Source organism: Taudactylus pleione, unplaced genomic scaffold (genome assembly GCF_031769625.1).
Source record: "Taudactylus pleione unplaced genomic scaffold, aTauple2 ptg000150l, whole genome shotgun sequence".
Classification (NCBI taxonomy): domain Eukaryota; kingdom Metazoa; phylum Chordata; class Amphibia; order Anura; family Myobatrachidae; genus Taudactylus; species Taudactylus pleione.
In genome coordinates, this window is record NW_028284552.1 from 46,162 (window position 1) to 68,895 (window position 22,734).

A 22,734-nucleotide genomic window follows, 5' to 3' on the forward strand; every position below is an offset into this window, starting at 1 on the left:
CCCTTTATGCAGCACCCCCATGCCCTTTATGCAGCACCCCCCCTATGCCCTTTATGCAGCCTCCCCTATGCCCTTTATGCAGCACCCCCCCTATGCCCTTTATGCAGCCTCCCCTATGCCCTTTATGCAGCCTCCCCCCCTATGCAGCACCCCCATGCCCTTTATGCAGCCTCCCCCCTATGCAGCACCCCCATGCCCTTTATACAGCCTCTTCCCTATGCCCTTTATGCAGCACCCCATTCCCTTTATGCAGCCTCTCCCCAATGCCCTGTATGCAGCCTCCCCCCATGCCCTTTATGCAGCACCCCCCCCTATGCAGCACCCCCCATTCCCATTATGCAGCCTCCCCCCTATGCCCTGTATGCAGCCTCCCCCCATGCCCTTTATGCAGCACCCCCCCATGCCCTTTATGCAGCACCCCCATGCCCTTTATGCAGCACCCCCCCTATGCCCTTTATGCAGCCTCCCCTATGCCCTTTATGCAGCACGCCCCCTATGCCCTTTATGCAGCCTCCCCCCCTATGCAGCATCCCCATGCCCTTTATGCAGCCTCCCCCCCTATGCAGCACCCCCATGCCCTCTATGCAGCACACCCCCCCAAAGTATGCCCGGACAGCACACCCCCAAGTCCCTCTATGCAGCACCCACCAAGTGCCACACCCCGCTTGAGTGCCCCCTCTTGTACCCCTTCCCAGTGCCAGTCCCCAGGGAGTGCTACATTGGTGGACAGTGGTTTACAAATAAATACTTACCGTACTTGAATTTCTGATCCGCGTGGTCCTCCAAATGCTGCCTCTTGTCAGACGCTCCGTCAGGGCAGAATAAACAAAATGGTGGTGCGGGAGTGTCAGGGAGTGGTTCATCGTTTGATCGTTCACTCTGAACGATTTGCAAAAGATGTGTAAACGATGTGCAAACGATCTACAAGCGATATAGAAGCGATCAAGTGAAATTAACCTGCATGTTCACTCGATGGAGGAGACGATCACACGATCAGCGGGAGCACGCATCGTGCATCGTTAGAAACTATTTCTGCACGATATGCAAACGATATGTAAACGATTTTTAACCGATTGAACGATAACGATATCGTTATCGTTCAATCGCCTGCTAAAATCGTCTAGTGGATGCCCCCCATTAGTAAATTCCCGAGTTGCATCTTTTTCATTGAAAGTACTTCCTAGTTTGGCCGATGGTGAGTTTTGTCGAGTTTGCTATCTCACACGAGTTTTAACAGTGAAAAGAGAGAACTGTCTTCCAAACTCATTCGAGTTTGTCTATAGTAAATTTGCCAGTTGAAAAACATGCCTAAACTCACATGAGATTGCAATCTCACCCAAACACGATTCTTAGTAAATTTACCCCCAGGAATCTAACTGGAGGTCTGGTACCGACAGAGAGAGAGTCAGAGATGGTAAGGAGATATCTTGGAGTTGGACACGAACTTGTGCCAGGCCTAGATAGTAGTCACTACTGCTTTAGGTGCAAAAAAAAAGGGCTCAGATACTTTTTTTTTGTTAAAACAACCCATGGTTTGGGGAAAGTCTCATTGAACCATTCCCTAGCTTGGCTCATGAAGCATGCAGACTGATATTTTTTCTAAATCTGGAAATGCCAGTCCACCCTCTAACTTGTGTAGGGATAACGTACCTCTAGCCAATCTTGGTTTGTGGCTCTTCCACACATATATTAGGACTACAGATTATTGAATGGAGATTTAGGAAGTTTCTGTAGTCTTTAATACTTAAGTTTATTTTGTATTTTGTGATTATTATTTTTTTCAAATTCAAATGTATAGCACTTTGAGTCCTGTTGGGAGAGGAGTACTTAATAAATTAGAAAAGTACTTTAGAAATAATATTATTATTATTATTATTATTATTATTATTATTATTATTATTATTATTATTACTCTTTGATACTTTCAAATGTGTAAGATGTTCACTGTAATTCATGTCTGTGGGCAAGAAAAATGTATATGTTTAAAATAGTAAAGAGATTTTTCTAATAATTTGTTTCAGAACACTCTTCTCCTTCTATCATAAGGCCTGATTCAGCATTGCATGTACGTGCAATGGTGCAACGCTGAACGCAGATTCATGCTTATTGGGGATCTGTTAGTGCACAGGACCTGTTCTGTGCATGTGCAGAATGCATCCTGCGTGATCGCACACAGACCCTGCTACAGTGATATCGCCAGGACATTTCGCAGCAGAGGGCACTTCTGCATGTCAGCATTATCATGTACTGTATATTGGATCAAATAGAAGTAGCTCTTTAAGTTTTTATGGCATTCAGTTTACACAGGATATTTATTGCACCGAGAAAAGAGGAGCGATATCAAATCAATCATCTATCTAGCCTATTTCCTCTGTACAAATCAAATATCTAGCCTGATTTAAAATTGGAAAAAAAAAATGTATGTATATGTGGCTAAATACAATAAAGTCACTCATGTTTTATTTAACACATAACAAGTAATTTGGCATTTACAAAAACAATATTTATACCTGTGGTTGATTACATTAATAGTAAAACTTTAGGTTAGGTGTTTAGATAGGATCATCTAAACACCTAAAACAAAGCTTTCCTCTAAATGTAATCAATCACGGATATAAATATTGTTTTTGTAAATGTCACATTAAGGGGGTATCCACTACCAGATCTGGAAACAACTGCACGATTACGACATTGTAATTGTGCAGTCATTTGTCAGTTGTGTGATGAGCCTGCACTGAACGAGCAGACGTTCAGTGCAGGGTCAACAATCATCTGGAAACATGCTGAACCTGACTATATCGTCATGTTGACCAGCATGTTGGAGAGATCATAGATGTCTAAACGACCAGCAGGCACGCGCATCGCTGGTCGTTTTAGTCACTTTTGCAAACGATTTGCAAATGAATGAATCGTTATCGTTGAATCGTTATCTCTTTACTTTTCATCGTGGTTCATATGTAGTAGAGCTGGGGTAACATTTAGATCTATGGTGTTTTTGTACATATCTCCTTGAAAAGGGGCTTAACATTTGTCTTTTATTGGCAATTATTGGAATTGTGATTCCTGATGATGTGATTGTATTGATATACTGGCACAAAGAGATAAACAGCTGACTTATCCCACCCTGGAATAAGTGAAAAACATTAAATATATTAATATTATGAAAATACGTATAAATAACACTTTAAAAATACATATAACACTTTAATATTTAATGTTACATTTTTCTTAAAATGTGATGATTTTTTTTTTTTGTAATGTGACATTCTACAGCATAATCCAGTCCATGTTTTCCTCCAAAGCATCAAAGAGATAGTCCTGGGAGTATCTGGTCCCTGGGCTCCATGCTTTGTTTTGCACACAGCCTTTCACCTGCTTCTCTAGTACATGACTAGGCTGTGCTGCTCCACGCTAGGATGCCAGCACTTTGTACTGACTGAGGGATACTGCAGACATAAGGCATCCACCCACTAATACACACACACAGCACCACACACCCATATGAACAGAACAGAGAGGAGCCTTGTGGTAAGTGGCACATTTCTGCACAAATGACCTGTAAATGAAAGAGAAGCCTGCTTACTTCTATACTGTATAGCTTGTTAGCATCAATGGCAATAACATAAATATTTCATGACTAGAAGATGTACATGTAGCCTCTGTCACATTTTGCATTATTATATATGTTTAAATCTTAGTACAACATGTCTGTGTACTGTATATGAAATATATACACAGATATATATATATAATTGCACATATAGTAATTTGTCATGCAATTAGATTATTAAGGGGATACTGAATATGTGTCAGATAAATTAAGATACAATAATGTAAATTTGATGTTCCAGATGCATCTTTCGAGCAGAAGCCTTTGCCTGTGCAGTATTCCCATTCAGTATTTCTATATGCTGAACTTTGGCTTTTTGGTAAATCAAGCAAATCATTATTGTTAGCAATAATATATCAATAATACTTGGGATTTTCATAGTGGAATAATATTCTGTACTAAAGTGCAACAATTTTATTAATATTCTAGCTCATGTTGTATTGTATTTGTATCAGGTCAGGGGCAGGGCACAGGATTAATAGGAATAAAACATATTTTAATCAGTAATCTCTTCTGATGCCGTAAGCACTTTGTCACAGGCTCCCAGGGTATTGGTCCTGCAAGGGTCTTCTATGTACATGTCACAATTATCTTATAGGAATGCCATGTGTACCTTTTCCACCGAAAAACAGTGCAACAGCATGTCATTATTGCCAAGCATTTATCCATTCATATAAAATAAATAGGACTACATTAGTTGCTGACATTACTAGTAATGATCTAATTGTGCACTGGATAATCAGGGTTCCATAGCATTATCTCTGAACACTATTACAGTCTACGGAGGTGACATACACAATAATGAGTAATAATACTTTAATACTACATACAATTAAACATCACATAATGCTCTTTTTAACTGTAACGTGTGTGTGTGTGTGTGTGTGTGTGTGTGTGTGTGTGTGTGTGTGTGTGTGTGTGTGTGTGTGTGTGTGTGTGTGTGTGTGTGTGTGTGTACACTGTATGTATGTGTGTGTATATATGCACACTGTGTACGTGTGTAATGTGTATTCTACAGTAAACTAGCAACCTATTTAAACATGTTTGTTAAGTAATAATATTTTATGCTTCTCCAGCAAAAGGAAAAATACACCTAAATGTTAGGAGTCTACAGTCAGTAGCATGAAAACCAATTATTCTCTTTTGAAGTTAAGTGCATTGCCAATTTATTGTCTAGTGGCCCATGGGAGTGGATCAAAGTGATTAAGGGAATAGAGCTAATTCATTGTTTTACTGTATACTTCACGTTTCTGTCTGGGAAAGCAATATTGGTAAGTGTAAGATTTTTATGTTAGTTACAGTGAAACGATTTCCATTGGTCACAAATCTATAGCCAGTGTTACTGGCTGGAGAGGGAAGCCGTTTGCTAGATAAAATAAATGTAACCATTCCATTGTTAGTACGTAGTGTTACTCCCCCTTACCAGTGGGCTCTATATTGGCACCAGAGTTGTATATCATATAGGAGGAAGAGACTATAGACTGAAATATGCACTTACAGTATAAGGTGGATTCAAAATTTGGAGAAATAAAAGAAGAGAATCTAGGTTTCTGTAATAACTACCGATGGTGCCTTGGAAAATGCTTGTGTTTATTTAACTAGAGCTGCTATTATCATCAGATATTACATGGTTATTACATTGTCCTTTTATCACTTTATGTAATATATCAAAAGCTTTCCAATCTTGTTTATATATTTCTTCTGCACTCAAGTCCATTTTCCGGATGGATCTTGCGATTTTTCGCACTGTCCATAGGACATATGTATGCATTTTAGTTTTAATTTTGTTTTTTTAACTTCTCATTATGCTGCCTCAGCAATAGTGTATGCAATTAAATACTATTAACAATGCACAATTACTTATGGTGGAAGAAGTGGATTGGACATTGTGTAAGAGGACAAATATTAAGGGGGGCAAGCACTATTTCATATGTCTTGAGCTGACCATCAGGCTACTATCATGCATCTTTTTATTTGTTTTATTTTTGGCCCCTACCATAGCACTTTACACATTACCAATCACCATTTATATATGCTGGCTCATAGTCATGAGCTGACCGCACCATTGAAGACTGCAGGTGGTCATGAACTGTTTAACTGTCCAATAACAAAACTTTGATTTCATGCCTAGCATAGCTTCAAGTTGCTAGAATGCAATCATACATACTTAAACCAAAGATGTGCGGTTCGGTTTTCCTTAAAACCTCTCACACCCATACTTTTGGGTTCTGAGTCGAATCAAGTCCTGGCTCGGGTCTGCTGTAAGTTCAGATATCGGATTTAAAAACAAATCTCAGTATTTGGATAGCATGTAAACAGGTACAAATTACATGATTTTAGGTGTTTTTATCAATTCTAAAGAAAACCAAAACCTAATCCGAATCAAAACACTTTAGGGTTGTTTTGCCAGAGCCAAAAAATGTGGATCTGCGCACATCTCTAACTTAAACTGTTGTCACACACTGTAGTGCAAACCAATGGCTCAGTTTTTAGATCAATCAGACAGAAATATACAGTATCTGAGTCTGAGAAGTCTGTTAGAATGAAGGGATTAGCCTAGTGAGGGTATAAATGATCCTACCTATCTGTGCAAGTGTCAAACATTTGTCCCAGGGGACCCTGCACATTTATATTTTTAGAGTTCTGTTCACATAAACAGAAAGACTTCAAAAGACCCCTGGGGTTTTTCTTCAAAGCGTCATATTATCTGAGCAAGAATTTGGGGAGAAAGGCTGCTTCCAGACAATAAGAATCAGCAATCGCTAGAAAGAACAAGAAAGTAACACAAGGGCCAGTACTGCCCATGTAGGCAATCACATATTCGACTGTGAAAAAAAAGACACTAGTCTGCCTCAATTTCCAAGACTTATTTATTTATTAACAGTTATTTATATAGCGCACACATAATCTGCAGTGTCATTCATATCAGTCCCTGCCACAATGGAGTTTACAATCTATATTCACTAGCGCATGTAACACACACATATACAATAGATTTATATTTATTTTTGTCAGAATCTAATTAACCTATCAGGAGGTTTTTGGGTTGTGGGAGGAAACCGGAATATCTGTAGGAAACTTTATATAACATTATCCTGTTGGAACTGCCAGCAATGCTTGTATATGTAATTTTAGCTCTACCATACACTAATCAGCCATATCACTAAAACCACCCACCTAATATTGTGTAGGTTCCCCCTTGTTCCATCAGAACAGCTCTGACCCATGTAGGAATGGACTCCGCAATGGATCCTGTTGGATCTGGCAACAATACATTAGCAGTAGAACCTTTAAGGCCTGTAAGTTGTGAGGTGGGACCTCAGTGGCTCGGACTTATTTTTCCAGCACATCCCACAGATGCTCTTTGTCATGTCCGCAAACCATTCCTGCACAATTTTTGCAGTGTGTCACGATGCATTATCCTGCTGAAAGAGGACCCTGCCATCAAGGAATACTGTTTCCATGAGGGCAGGGCCGGCTCTAGGGGTGTTCAACCTGTGCGGTCGCACAGGGGCACCACCTATAAAGGGTGCACCCCTCCCCAACATCCCGATTTCTGCAGGACAGTACCGTCCTGCTGTTCCACCCGTGGGCCAAAGTGGCCCACCGGTGGTGAAATCGGGAGGTTGGGGAACCCGACCGCCGTAGACTCTGAATGGATGCTGCGCGCATTCGGGCGACATCCATTCAGTGTCAGGAGAGGGCTGGGGGAAGCCCAGCTAGTGAGGCTCCCCCCAGCCTGATATTATTTGGAAGCGGGCCCGCCTCCTAATAACGTCACGTAGGGGCATGGCCTATGGTAATTAGGCCATGCCCCTATTTTGGTAACACGCAAAGATAGGGCGCACTGGAGAGGGCCGGCACAGGGTGCTCCGACCCCTGGAGCCGGCCCTGCATGAGGGGGTGTACTTAACAATGTTTAGGTAGGTGATATATGTCAAAGTAACATCCACATGAATGCCAGGACCCATGGTTTCCCAGCAGAACATTGCCCAGAGCATCACTGCCTCCGTTGGCTTGCCTTCTTCCCAAAGTGCATCCTGGTGCCATATCTTCTCCAGGTAAACAACGATCACACATGATCCGGCCATCCACATGATTTAAAAGAAACCATGATTCATCAGATCAGGTCAATGTCTTCCATTACTCCATGGTCCAGTTCTAATGCTCATGTGTCCATTTTAGGTACTTTTGGCGGCGGACAGAAATCAGCATGGGCACTGACTGGTCTGCGGCTACGAAGCCCCATATGCAGCAAGCTGCAATGCACTGTGTGTTCTTGTATCTTTCTATCATATTCATAATTTCCTTTTTCAGCAATTTGTGTTATAGTAGCTCTTCTGTAGGATAGAACCATGGCCCATGACCCTGTTGCCAATTCACTGGTTGTCCTTCCTTGGACCACTTTTGATAGTTGCAAACCAGTGCATACGGGTGTTTTGTTTCTATGCTTGTATATGCATTCATAAGGACACTGAAGCATGAGTAACAACTGCTATGCTTCTTTATTCAGCCATTTGCAAGCTATAGACATACTGTCCACCAAACTACACCCACTTCATAGCATTCCCCATGGTCCTAGGGATGTCACTGTAGATGTAGGCTATCACATACAAACAAGGAAGTATCTACACACATTAAGCATATCTAATGCAATAACATCACATCCTCTTTTTTTATAGATAAGGCCTGTATCCTTCAGTGCAACAATGCAATATGTTAAGAACATTATCTAACATGTTTCGATGAGTCTCTCAGGTCTGTGAATTTCTCTGTTGGGTCTTTCATATACAGTCTGTGCTTCATCAACCATGTTGGACCTTGAGTTTGAATCATGGTTTGTTCACAGTTATCAAGATTATCATACATGTCAGATGAAGGTTATTCTTCAGTCATGTTGTCTTCATGTTGGTTAGGTTGAGATCTTAAATCCACCTGATTTCTTCTTACTTCTGTTCCACCCTCTGTGCATATAGTATAAGATCTTGGTGCTACCTTTCTGCATCCAAATGCCTTTCTCAAGGTCTCTGAGACGGACTTGGTCACCCGATCTAAGATCAAATAGGCTTTTTGCTCGTCTATCATGGAACAATTTTTGTTTCACCTGTTGTCATTCCTTACTCAGTCTGACTAATGTTGAGTTATGCGTTTTAAGCAGTTACTCATGTATTGGAAGATTTGCTCTAATCTCCTTACCATCAGCATTTGTGCTGGAGAAAATCCATTCTGCAGAGGTGTACTGCGGTAGATTAAGAGACTTTTGTAGAAGTCTTCTTTACCTTCCTGTGCTTCTTTCATGAGACTCTTTACAGTTTTTACTGAACTTTCCACCAATCTATTTGACCGTGAATAGTGGGGACTTGACGTACTATGGACAAATTCCCAACGATCAGCGAATTGTCTAAATTCAGCACTGGAAAATTGAGGACCATTGTCAGTGAACACTTCCATAGGAACACCATTCCTTGCAAAGATTGACTTCATGCAAGAAAAAGTTTATGATCCCTCACTAGTAATATAATTATCATTATTGTGTGTGATGCTGACACAATTGATAAAGGATTTTTATGAGGGGTAGTACTTTCATATCTACAATATTTCACTGGAATTATTTTGTTCCAATGAATCCTATTACTGATGTGCTACCACAGACTCTATGGCCCGTATTCAATTTTAGGCGAAAAGTCCGGACTTTTTGCCTGCTGGACTTTTCTCCTCCTTCGCCTGTTTTCCAGGCGGAAAAGTATCGCGCGCATGCCCAATTATCCCCGTATTCAATTCCTATGGATGCGAAAATGGGACCCGGCGAAACTTGAAGCAGCAAAAAAACTGTCAATTTTTGGGAAATCATCCTTGGCCCCCCCCTAAAGATGTCCAGACATGAGGGATCACTATGGGTACCACTGTTTTTACCTGCTGAAGGGAAGTCTGGTTTTTAAATAGCGGCAGGTACATAAATGCGCCTGTGAAGAAGTGATGAAGAATAGCATTTAGGATATTTGGGGGGGGGGAATAACTGTGCCCATCAAATTTGGGGTACATGAAAATGGGCGCAAGCATATTTTTAAGTCCCTAAAATGATTTTTAAAAATTCTTCAAAAATGCACCTGCCGCTACTACCCGCAATGAAGAAAACACCTGCCGCATACTTTGGAACCCCTTTGGAATCTATTTAGCTACTTTAGCTACTTTAAGATTTGGTTCCCAATTTTTTTTTTTAACCCCAAAGTTCAAGTAAATTTTTTGGGGTGTCCCAATTTTGTTTTAAACTTTATTTTGACACACATTGTTTTTAGGGGGCATTCCCAGGGGTGCAGGCTATTATTTTTAATCCTGCACCCCTAAACCCCAATTCTGCAATTTTCTTCGCCAGCTAAAGGCTGGAGAAAAGTTATCCCTGTTTTTTTACAAAGACTTTTCGCACCGGCGAAAAGTCTTTGAAATTGAATATGGGGATAATTAAAACAGGTGAAAATGATGGGTTTTCGCCTCAAATTAAATATGGCCCTATATATGCATTAATGAAAAAAGAACAAAGAAAAAAGTACTGCACTATGTCGTCTGCCCACACTGAGCACTCAATTCCAGTTAAAACATATTAATTGTTATTGATTTATGATTAAAATATTGCTATTAAGAATCAAACATAACAAAAGAATAATAATGTGCATGATAAAAAAATTAGTGTATTAAATATATTATCTCTGGGATTGGCTTTCAGTGAATAATAATTTATATTGTCCTCATAATATCACTAGTTCAATATATACGCATGTATAAATAGGCTTATCAATCTGTATCCATTATCCTATATCAGTGATATTTGTTTAAAGAGGAGTGTTTAACTGCAGCTACTGTACTGTAGCAAATAGTGTTACAGTTAGATCGCAATGTATCTAGTCTCAAGGTAGTTACATTAGTAACAGAGCAAATTTCTTTGCTCAGTGGCAGTTCATTAATAATTCAATAGCGCTATTGATATATTCTGAGCTAGCTAGATCCGTATAGTTTCCACTTCACATTTTAGTGGATGCTCCTTTGATGATATTAACGTATTTCTCATCAATAGGAAAGTTATCTTAATAATCTGATATCCCCTTTGGCTGCTGCAGTCATAAACATTGACTAAAATATTCATGTAAAGCCGTCCCTATAACAACTGAGTGTAACCAGCGGTATAGTGAATAGAAATGCCTTTGTCACTTTCCTGGTAAATTCCATCACTTGTCTCAATCTAGAATCATGTTGTTCCTTTGTAGAACCCCAGATAATAATGTCATCATCATCCATCATTGTTTCAACACCTGGAATATGTTGTATTCTTTTGTGGTATACTTCTGGAGAGGACAGTGGGCCCGATTCAGACCAGCTCGCTAGGCTGCGTTCGCATGTAGCCTGCCAATGTTTGCAATCTGCGCATGTGTACGCATCGCAGTGCGTGTGCGCTAACCAATCCATACGATTGCGCCTTATGAATAAACGCCTCGTTAGCTTGAGTGACAGGACAAGCCGTTTGTGGGTGGTGACGGGTTGGTCGATGAAATTGGGGGAGTGGTGGTGCGAACGCAGGTGTGCCTGAGCATCTTAACGCCATTTCAGAGGCGTGCATAATTAATACGCAGCATCGCAGTACACGTCACATGGTTGATTTACACACTGAAGCACTCGCAGTGCTTGCGGTAGGGTATGGTCAGCCACAAGTGCTGCGTATGCTTCTGATGGTACTCGATGTTACTGATTGTTGCATACACATCCTGGAGATGATGCATATAAGTGGACTTCTTAAGACAGGCTGGTGGGCATCTAAATACATACCGCGATCGCACGCCAAGACATAGTGGGCATGCTAATGCCTAGCTGTGCGATCGTGGGATTTGCATACTTTAGCTATATGCGAACACAGCCTAGCGAGCGAGTCTGAATCGAGCCCAGTATCCCATACATAGTCGAAGAAATCTGTATTATCCTTCTGGTGTAATAAATGTACACAGCTTTGAGCTGGCTTCATCTAGCTTCGTTTGCCAGAATCCTAAAGATGCGTCCCATTTACTGAACCATTTTGCGTCAGGATTTCAAAATGCGACATGATTTCATCTCTGGTTGGTAGTTTGAAATGTTCTCTTTTAATGTCTTTGTTTAAATCTCTTGGATATAGACATATTCTGAGTTGTCCATTTTGCTTTTCCACAATTACTAAGGAGCTCACCCATTCAGTAGGCTCATCAACTTTCTCTATCACGCCCAAAGCTTCCATGCGGTTTAACTCTTTTTGTAGTTTTTCTCCCAGTGCAAATGGCACTTTTCTACAGGGGTGGTTCACTGGAGGAACTTGCGTGTTTATATTTATCTTATGCTCACAAGGCGGACAACCTAAGCCTTCAAACACATCCCTGTATTCTGTAAACACTGATCTGCACTTATCTTCTACTTGTGATGTCACCATAAAAACTTTCTTTATCAAGTTAAGTTCCTCACAGGAACTTAGGATTTTATTCAGACCTTGCTCGCTAAGATGCAAACGCTCACTGTTGCCGATGGTATATAGTGTGTATGCATTGTGCGCATGCGTATGCATTGCAGTACGTGTGTGCATACCTTAGCAAAAGTTCACAATGCGTTTGCTCGCTGCGTATTGACAACCCAGCAGAGTGAGTGACAGGGGAAGCGATTTGTGGAGTGGAGGTGCAAACACAGGCGTGCCTGAGCATCTCAATGGCGTTTAGAGGTGTGCATAATTAAAAGACAGCATCATAGTACACGTCACCTGGCTTGTTTTTACACTGAAGTGCTTGCAGCAGGGTATGGTCAACCTCAAGCGCTACGATCACATCCGATGTAACGATGGTTGCATACACTTCCTGGACATGACGTGCACAAGTAGGCGTCTTAAGACAGGCTGGTGGGTTTCTGCATACACTATGCTCTCTAAGAAATACTGGGCATGCTAATGTATTGCTGTGCTATTGCATTGCCTATACAATTTGCATACACATCGTGCGAGCGATCGCATCTAGCGAGCGGCTCTGAATCAGCTCCTTAGTCTCAAAATTGGCTGCACATCTTTATCCACAATCAGTAGAGAGGTTGTCAATTTTTGTCCTCTGTATTTCAGTGTCACTAGGCAAGTACTTTTTACAAGAATTTTTGCTGGATGATCAATAGCGATCATCCAGCACACCACCAACAACGGCCAACGTTGATCGCGGGTCCCTATAGTAACCTGGTCGACATCAACCAGGCTGGCCTGCATGCATGATATCTTTATCGTCCATACGTGCCCGCACATCGCAGGTCGTTGGTGGGTTGGAGGCACCAAAAAATGCACGATATGAACGATAATTATATGATCGATATCGTTCATATCGTGCATTTTAATTGTACTGTGTGTACGCACCATTACCTTGTGCAGGGTTTTGGCTTGAAACCTAGTAATTTCTGCAGATCTACACATATTCATTGCATTATCTAGTCTTAAATCTTGCTCTCTCAGCAATTTCTTTCTGAGTCCATTCTCAGGTATTCCACATACAATACGATCTTTAATAAGTGAATCCTTTAAATCACCAAACTCACAGGTTTTGCTGACTGATTGCAGGTCTGTAACATACTGATCAAATCCATCTCCATTCTTCTGATCACAAGTGAAAAACTTATATCTTTCATATGTCACATTTTTACTTGGTAGAAAGTAGTCTTCAAACTTTTGCATTATAGAGGATAAAGCCATATTCTGCCCTTCAGCAAACTGAAAAGTATTATAAATGTCCAGCACATCCTCTCCTATCACATAGAGGAAAATGGATGCCTTGGTTTTATCTTCATCATTATCTGCTCCACATGCAGAAAGGTAAATATTAAACCTTTGTTTAAATCTTTTCCAGTTTTCAGACAAGTTACCAGATATTTGCATGCCCGTTGTAGGAGACAGCTTATCCATTATTACTCACAGTTTGCTGTGACAAGAGCACAAAGAGTTTTCACACACTGGGTATCACAGCTTTGCAGACTTTTGCAGGATCTCCTCACACTGCATGAGCACCTGCACTAGCAGTCAATTTAAACTTCTTCTGACACCATGTTTTGTTTGCATGCTTGTATATGCATTCATATGGACACTGAAGCAAGGGTAACAACTACTATGCGTCTTTATTCATCCATTTGCAAATTATAGACACTGTCCACCAGAATACACACACTTTCCAGCATTCCCCATGGTCCTAGACTGTCACTGAAGATTCAGGCTATCACATACAAGTAAGGAAGTGTCTACACACATTAAGGGGTCAATTTACTAACAGTCCACTTGATGTGGAGTTATTGCTGCTCCTGCTTCGCTTGATAGCCGAGAAGGGTGAACGTTAAAGCACCCCCTCGGCAGTGTAAGCAGCACACTAAGAGACACTGGACTCACGGAAGAGTATAAAAACCCCTCAGTAGCTGTATCTGGAAGTGACGTGAGTGAGGGCAGAAGTGGATGTTTTTGCTCACACTTTCCAGGAAAATAAGAAATTCGGCCCCTTGCGGGCTCACTTCGCTCGCCGCGCTGCGGGCACGGTGGCTAACTACGCTAACTACTGCCACAGAAATTTAATCCTCCTCTATGCCCACTTAGATGGTAGGGAATGACGTTGGACACTGGCTGATGACATTATCGTACACAAATGGAAGGGGATCTATCTCATTCCCTGGACTCACCATCACCAGGTCTCTGTGGGAAGAGCATAAAACCCCTTCAGTAGCTGTACCTGGAAGTGACATGAATGAGGGCGGAAGTGGAGATTTCTGCCCACACTTTCCACAAAAATAAGAAAGTTGGCCCCTTGCAGGCTCGCTTCGCTCGCCACGCTGCGGGCACGGTGGCTCGCTTCACCCGCCACAAAAATATATTCCTCCTCTATGCCCACTTGGAGGGTAGGGAATGACGGGAACTGGCAGATGACGTAATCGTACATCTACGGAAGGGGATCTATCTCTACCCGGTCTCCGTGCAGCAGGAGGCAGAGAGGGGTTTTTTTGTCAACAAACTTTATTAACAAACAGCCAACCTGACACAGCTCAAGTCCTGCTTCTCCAGTGAGGAGAAGCAGATACCTGCAGCTACAGGAGGCGATATCAGTGCTGGAGAAGTCACTTGACGGTAAGTGACAGCTCCTCTTAGTAATACCTAGGACACTTAGCGCTGCCATAGGTGTCTATGGCAGCGCTAAGTGCCCCAGGTGCAGTGCGATATTGTAGCCTGCACTTAGCGCTGGCAGGCTGCAGACAGAGAAACTCCCTTTAGTACATACTGAGAAGCGGTATGTACAGGGATTTTCTCTGTCTTTAGCATTTTCCCCCTTTTCTCCCCGTAGTAAATAGAGCCCTAAGCATGTTAGAGCCTATTTCCCCTTCACACTAGGGACCTGGAAGTGACGTGAGTGAGGGCGGAAGTGCAGTTCTATGCCCATGAAGGCCATCTAAAGAAGAAAGTTGTCCCCTTGCGGGCTCGCCACGCTTCGGGCACAGTGGCTCGCCACAAGGTTATATTCTCCCTCTATGCCCACATGTATGGTAGGGAATGACGCTGGACAGTAGCTGATGATGTCAGGGTCCTCTCTGGGAATCTAAACACTACCCATTAAGCATATCTAATGTAATAACATCACAAGCGGGAACACCCCACAAGACCTGCCATTTAGGAGATGCTCTTACCCAGTTCTCTAGCCATCACAATTTGGTCATCTATCCTGCTTCCAGCACATCAAGCTACAGTATATTTACAAATCGGTGGCTTTTTTAAGCTGAACATTCAAAGTAACACTGAAATTCAGTTTATAGCTCTGCGTTTACACTGAATGTGAGTGTCACCTTAAATTTTTGCTTACAAAAGCCGCTGCTTACTAAATATTGTTCATCAGCTTCAAGAACTGGCCGTTCACTTGCTGCCTAATGTATAATCAATGCTATTCACTTCACCTGTCAGTGGTTTGGATCCTTGTATATAAAACTGATCCTGTTTTTTTTACCAGCTGTCTTCTACTGCTCATCTATACCCATTAGTATCACAGCAAAGGAACTGTGAGTCACTTTATCTTTCCTAGTGACAGCTATTTTTAGCATGTTACTATTTTGTATTGTTTTGCAGTAGTTTATTGATATTATACCTGCTGCTCTAAGCAATAATTATCGGTACTCAGTAATTTACATCTTAGATGTCTACATTTCACATACCATGACCTCTGTTCTTCTATGGTTTTACTTTCCCCTTTCATTGTATTTCTTGTATAAAAATCAAAGCCCTGATGGTTCTTTAAAAATGCATTTATATTTGTTCATTTATAAAAGTGGAGTATATAGATACAAATGACTTTAAAAGCAGATACTATGGGCCGTATCCAATTAGAATTGAAAAGACGAGATCCGCATCGCTGAATGCGACTTTTCGCCTGTCGGAAACTTATCTCGTATTTAATTCCATCCGCTTTTCACGTATGTGGAAAGTCAATGCAATGTAATGGGTGAAAAAGATTCACCTCTGAATAGCAGGAGAAAAGAAGTGCAACATTTTTATTTTCGGGTGCAAAGGTGGGGAAACCTCTCAGAACCCTTGGTACAGCCCCCAAGAGGACAAATGCGTCTAAAAAATCCAGAAAAAAAATTAAGAAAGTCTCAAAAAAGTACTTTCATTTTGAGGGTGAAAAAGCACAAAGTGGGGGGACAACTTCGCAAACTAGCGAAATAAGGTTTTGGGGGTGCACTACGAAGGGGTCAAGTGTTTTGGGGATTGCAGATGCTTTTATGTGTTAGAAATTTCACTTTTCTTAAAACTTCATCTGAGAGATCTTAAAATATAATAGTACACATTTGCAGGTACCACAAATTTGACAGGAATACTTATCATATCCAAAAAATACTGCTTTATGCCATTCTTCACCACTTGTGCAAAGATGCTAACTAGAGGCAATTGTACCAATTTAAGTACCCCAAACAGATTTATTAGGTATATCCGGGCACTACTACATTGATTCCCAATGTTTCTGCATCTTTTTGGGGGGTTAAGGCTGATTTTCCCAATTCTGACACCACTTTCCGCCTGTTCTGACTTTGCGTGTTGCCATTTTCGTGTCTTTTGGAATTGAATAGGGCGAACAGCGGGTATGCGCACGATAGGTTTCCGCGGCTAAAAGACGCGATGTAGGCGAAAAATCCGGCATGCAAAACTTTATCGCGGGTGCAAACTAATTGAATACCGCCCTTAACTAGAACACACAAGAAGATTTGGGGAAGAAACACTTATGAGGGCTCTAGTGACTCCTGAATAAAATTATTATTATACCATTGTCCAATTTTGTAATTACTGACTAAATGTATTTATCTATTATGTTTATGCACTATGCATAGTTCGTCATTGCTGTAACATTGGTACACCATCCACTATAATTCTTTTAAGGAACACAACCTAGCCAATGAAATATCGTATATTGAAAGATTTGCACTGCTGAGAAGCCATATGCTATAGCCAGGGTGCCATCAGGGAGTGTACAGCCAGTACTTACGTACTGGGCCTGTGCTCAGAGTGGGACCTGCAGCACGCAGATGATCCTACCTGCTAACTGCTTCTTATCACAGGCAGATGTCTGAAATTGTCTCTCTCTGCGTCCAAATTTGTTCTGGATCTCCGGAGGCAACCATCGGAACCCCCGCATGCGCAGACTGAAAACATCGCCCACTTGCGTCCAAAATCAACTCTGCGTTCACCTCTTTCCTCTTGAAGCATAAGACTGGAATGTTTATTTTTTGCTGAAGTTAGAAATCTGCAGCAGTGCAATGTCATGTCACCATGAACAATTAGTAGCGCTGCCAATTCATAAACTCATAGATTCAACATAAAAATTAAACATTTTTTGTTTCAGAGAGGTGGCCTTGTATATAGCAAGTCATTGCTCTCTACAGCATTTAGGGGTCTATTCATGAAGTAAAGAAGAGCCCTGCTATCAGGTAGCAGGAAACTTTTTAAAAATCCTTAAATCCTTACCTTATACAACACCATCTGAGAATTGCTTTATATGAGGTAAATCATTATTTCAGAAACTGCAAGGACAGATGGGTCTCGTCCAATCAGTCCCTGCAGGCGTCTGTAACTCCTCCCTAGCTCTGCCCCTCATTCAGTAATTGGACTGCCAGGGTTATCTGAAGTAGTTATTGCAAGGCTTTGTTAAAATGCATATATACGGGATCCAGTCAAAATCCAGAAAGTCGGGATGCCAGCGCTTAGAATGCCAGCGCCAGAATCCCGGCACCTGCCATCCTGTACCCAACCCATATATACGGGATACAGTCAAAATGCAGACAGCTAGGAAGCCGTCTGACTAAATCCCGGCATCTAAATACTGGCATGGGACTAAAGACAGACGTCAGTATCCCGACACCCATCTATATCCCGACGTCGGTATCTAGACAGATGGCTTCCTGAGCGAAGGTAAGCCGGGCAGTGTTAGCGCTTAGCCATGGGGGGGAGGAGGGTTAGGTTTTAGGCACCCCTAAGGGAAGTCCCCGGGGGGACTTAGGGTTAGGCTCCACCCCAGGAAGGTTGGGTTTAGGCACCCCCGGGGGGAGGGTTAGGGGGGACAGGGGAGGGTTAGGGTACTTACCTGCCCCAGTCAGGATCTCCAGCGTTCGGGCTTGCGGCGTCGGGATTTAGTCAGACAGCTTCCCGGCCGTCAGCATTTCATACCCACCCATATACACGTGGTGGACTTGTTATATAAGGTATGTTTATGGTTTCTCTCCTTTATCCTGATTACAATATGAAAAATATATTGACAGATTATTGTGTTTTTTAAGTTTTTATTATGCTATAAGTGCCGAACCTTTGATGTATGTATGTGTGTGTATATATATATATATATATATATATATATAAAATGTGTGCGCTAACCAGTCCTTTTTAAAATGAAATCCATGAACAATTGTCCCAATAGTGTTTGCTTGTAAGAAAAAAACAGTCTTATACACAAAAAACTTCTTAAATTAAGTTGGTCTCTTCCCCTTTACACCCGAATTCACGTCCCAGGTAAGGATATTGCTAATAAATAAAAGTAATACGGGGGGCACCTCATAGTGCATTAAAGTAATTTTTTAATAAGCAAACAAACAGTACAAGTAAAAGCTAGCGTACCACAGGTGGCAGTAAAATACTGCAAGTTCATCAGCATAAATATCATGAATACCATGTATTACATAGAGATAGCAAGGGTCTCCTACACAACGGAGCAGGAATGTGCCAGGCCACACCCCTACCGGTTTCTTCACAAGGACTTCTTCAGAGGTCTTGTCTTTTATGGGGAGCCTCCATATTTCTTATATTATATTTTATATATATATATATATATACACCTTCCCAGCATTTGTCTGCCTTAAATTCTACCGTTCCCTCCCCCACACGCTCCTCCATGGAAACTCCACCCCACCTGGGAGATGGAGGAGCATGTGTGGAGGCAGCAATATAAATTTAATTAGTGCACTTCCCATGTGCCCTGATAATTAACAGATTACTATACTTTATGACACCATGTGCCCCAGACAAAGGCCTGTATTCAATTTGAGCTGAGCCGCGATACTTTTTCGCCTCCCGGACTTTTCGCCTACATCGCGTGTTTTGCAGGCGGAAAAGTATCGTGCGCGTGCCCGCTTATCTCCGTATTCAATTTGAAAGTAGGCGAAAATGGGACCCGGCGAAACTTAAACAAGCGGAAAGTACTGTCAGATTTGAGGAAATCAGCCTGACACCCCCCAAAAGAAGCTCTGACATGGGGGTTCTGGCTTGCTGAAGATATTTTGTGTTTTTAAACGGGCTCAATAGCTGCTAAATAGTGTTTTTGTATAAGTGGTGCAGAATAGTATTCTGTTTTGTTTTTTTTTTGCAGAAAATAACTTATCCCATCAAATTTGGGGTACTTGAAAATGGGGCCAGCATATTTTAAAAAACTTGAAAAATCCACCTGCCGCAAGGCCCTGCAATGAAAAAAACACATGGGGCACACTTGGGGACCCCCCCATAGTCAAGTTTGCTAGTTTTTAACTTTGTCCCCCAGCATTTTTCTTTTCACCCCCAAATTCAAAGTGATTTTTTGGGGTGCCCTTAAGTGTTTTTTATTTTATTTTTTACACAGTTTACCATTGGGGGACTGTCTGAAGGCTGCACGGGGGTTCCCACAATGTTGCACCCCAAAACCCCGCAGTTGTACACAAAATAAAGGCATACTGCACATCATTTTAATCAGCAGAAGCTCCTTGTGTGTCCCATTAGCACTGCTTTGTGAATAAGATGCATTTGAAGGTAAAAAGTTGCTCGAAAATACGCTCAGGGCTACCAAGTCACACCACGGCATGGCACGACTAGAAGGGCTGTGTAACGCTCAAGGAAGTAAAATGTATGTGAACACAACTGTAATGGAGCAACACCTTACTTACTCATTATTGAATGAGCTATTTAAATGGAGAGACTTTCCATCCATAAGTGCCAGCTCAGCTATATCATTGTTTAAAGCTCAATATTCATTAATAGGTTCTCCACTCTAATGAAAGTGTTTCGTGTCTCCTGGCTCTCCAACTTTGGTGTGACTACTAAATGAAATTACTTTGGTATAGCTTTCCTATTTACTTACTATCACTAGGGATGAGACGTTGTGGGCTGGTATTATGGTTCCTGTCTGCGGTTCACTGCTAAAGCCAGCAAGGTCAGAAGGAGTCATGCTTCAGAGGAGTCAGACCCAGTTATCGACCGCAGTTGCAGCTTTTCACTTTGAAATGCCTTTGATCTGTTTAATTCTATGGAGATCAGTCTCCACAATTGCATGCAGAAGGTTATCATTTAGCCACAGCAAATCAAATTGCACTTGTTCAGAACCTTGATTGTCATGACATCAGCATAATGATAATACCCACATCAAAATGTATCAAATATTAGGACAGAAATAGATTGAGCTGCCAGTGTGATGTTTATTAATAGTGGGATTTATATATAAGACTCCATGCTGTATAAATTGAAACTATTCTATCCAAATAAAGCAGGATTCCATGTAAACTGAATTATCTGTCTTCAGTATTCATAAGTTGCGTCACTGATACAAGAGGTGCTAATGGCTGAGATGGGATGCATGGAAAATATTATTTGGCTGTTTACCAAATTAGCTTTAACTGAGCACCGTCTCCGTGATCTGCACTGCAATGCAGACAATGCAGCCGCAGCCACTTAATTCTGTCACACAAGATTGACCACTACGGAGCTCAGTTTTCTATACATCCTCAGAAATGCAATGCCTTGCTGACAGCATGTATTTTCTTCTTTGTCTCCAGAGACCGGGACGATAGACCAGGATATCCAGTCATATAACACCCCAGGCTTCAGTGGCTGCCTGTCCAGAGTACAGTTCAACCTCATCGCCCCACTCAAGCTCGCCTTAAGGACCCGAAATAATTCCCAGGTGCAAGTAGTGGGAGAACTAGTGGAATCGAACTGTGGTGCATCACCGCTCACTATCCCTCAAATGGCATCTGACAATAATCCCTGGCATCTTAATTCAGGTAACTACAAGATTGTAAAGAAAAATAAACTTGGGCATTTTAGCCTTGAAAGGTACAATATAATAATAGTACCTTATGAGTTTAGAAATGTAATTGTGTTATAACATTTTAAACAATGCTAGCACTGTATTATTTAATTGTAATGGAACTTGTTCCATTCTTATTTTGGATGTAATTATTATTATTATTTGTTTTGTTGTTTAAAGGACATTCTATAGTCATGAGGTGAAAGTAGAGTAAGGGTTCTAGGTACTAAGTCAAACAAAGAGGAAAAGACCTCACATTTCCTTTGTTTCCTCCATATTTGCCTGCTCTTGGGTGATTTACACTTCCATCCTCCAGAAGGTGTAACTACCATAGGTGCATGGGGTGCAGCTGCTATGGGGCCCAAAGCTGAGGGCGGCCCATCCTTTTTGTCAAAGTTACATGTTTTAAATACATTTTTGACATCGGGTGGTACATAGGGGCCCTTACAAACGTTTGCTATGGGGCCTTCAAATACCTAGTTACGCCCCTGCTAATAGTTCCATGCTGCACATGTGTGGCTCTCTTCTATTTATTATTTCTTTATTGCCATCTATTTATTTAGCACATAGGCATTCCGAATATTTGAGCATTCACATCAGTCCCTGCCCCACATTTACACACACACATACATGCAATGGTTAATTTTTGTTGGAAGCCAATTGACCTACCAGTATATTTTTGGAGTGAGGAAGGAAAGCAGAGTTTGCGTGGCAAGCATGGAGAGAATATACAAACTCCACACAGTAGGGCCATGGTGGGAATTGAATCCAAGACCTCAGTGCTGTAGGGATGGGACCTCAACTGCTTACACTGACTCACGAAAATCAATATTGGGAGTTGACAGGACCAATAAATCCACATCGGCTATTGAATTGATGTTTATGGTCTTCAAACATCAATGTTTTGGCTGAAAAAAAAATTTGGTTCTGATATAAAGTATAGCAAATTATTTCAATTAATTGCTTGATGTTGGAAAAAAAAAAAAAAGCACACAACAAAACCCACGCCATTACAAAACATTGATGGTAATAAGGCACTATTGCTGGAAAAACCATTGGACATCAACCTCTCACCATTAATGTTTGCAAATCAGTGATTTGCGAAGCCCATTCATTTTTTTTTTAGCAGGGCTATTGTATGTAATAACATAATATTACATATGGTGCTGCTTTGCTACAAAATGAAGCACTTTAGTACATAGAGGGCCTGATTCAGTAAGGATCGCTGTTGCGATCGCAATAGCGATTATGCACGTAGTCTCACTGCAAAGATATGCTAATGTTTCCAATCGCAATGCCATACACAGCCTAACATAAGGACGCCCCCTTTACCTTACACACATCCATAATACCTTACAAGACTGTGAAACCATCGGTAACATCGAGTGCAATCGCAGCCTCACGCACGCTTGCACAAGGTCTGACCTTACTCAGAAATTGCTAACCTCACCGCACGCAGTGAAAGCCCAAGCTGCATATGGCATCACAATGGCTAATTTATGCACGCCTCTGTAACGGCGTTCAAACGCACTG

The 22,734-nt window shown here is 41.5% G+C and overlaps 1 protein-coding gene across 1 annotated transcript in view; it reads left to right on the forward strand.

Moving 5' to 3' along the window:
* The window catches only part of LOC148522216 (contactin-associated protein-like 2), a gene marked incomplete at its 5' end in the record, with an annotated part of 88,581 nt that overhangs the window by 32,867 nt on the left and 32,980 nt on the right, over nucleotides 1–22,734 (forward strand). The window contains one exon of the mRNA XM_088474264.1: nucleotides 20,948–21,175. Within this exon, the coding sequence (XP_088330390.1) occupies nucleotides 20,948–21,175 (228 nt within the window). The remainder of the gene's footprint in view (nucleotides 1–20,947; nucleotides 21,176–22,734) is intronic.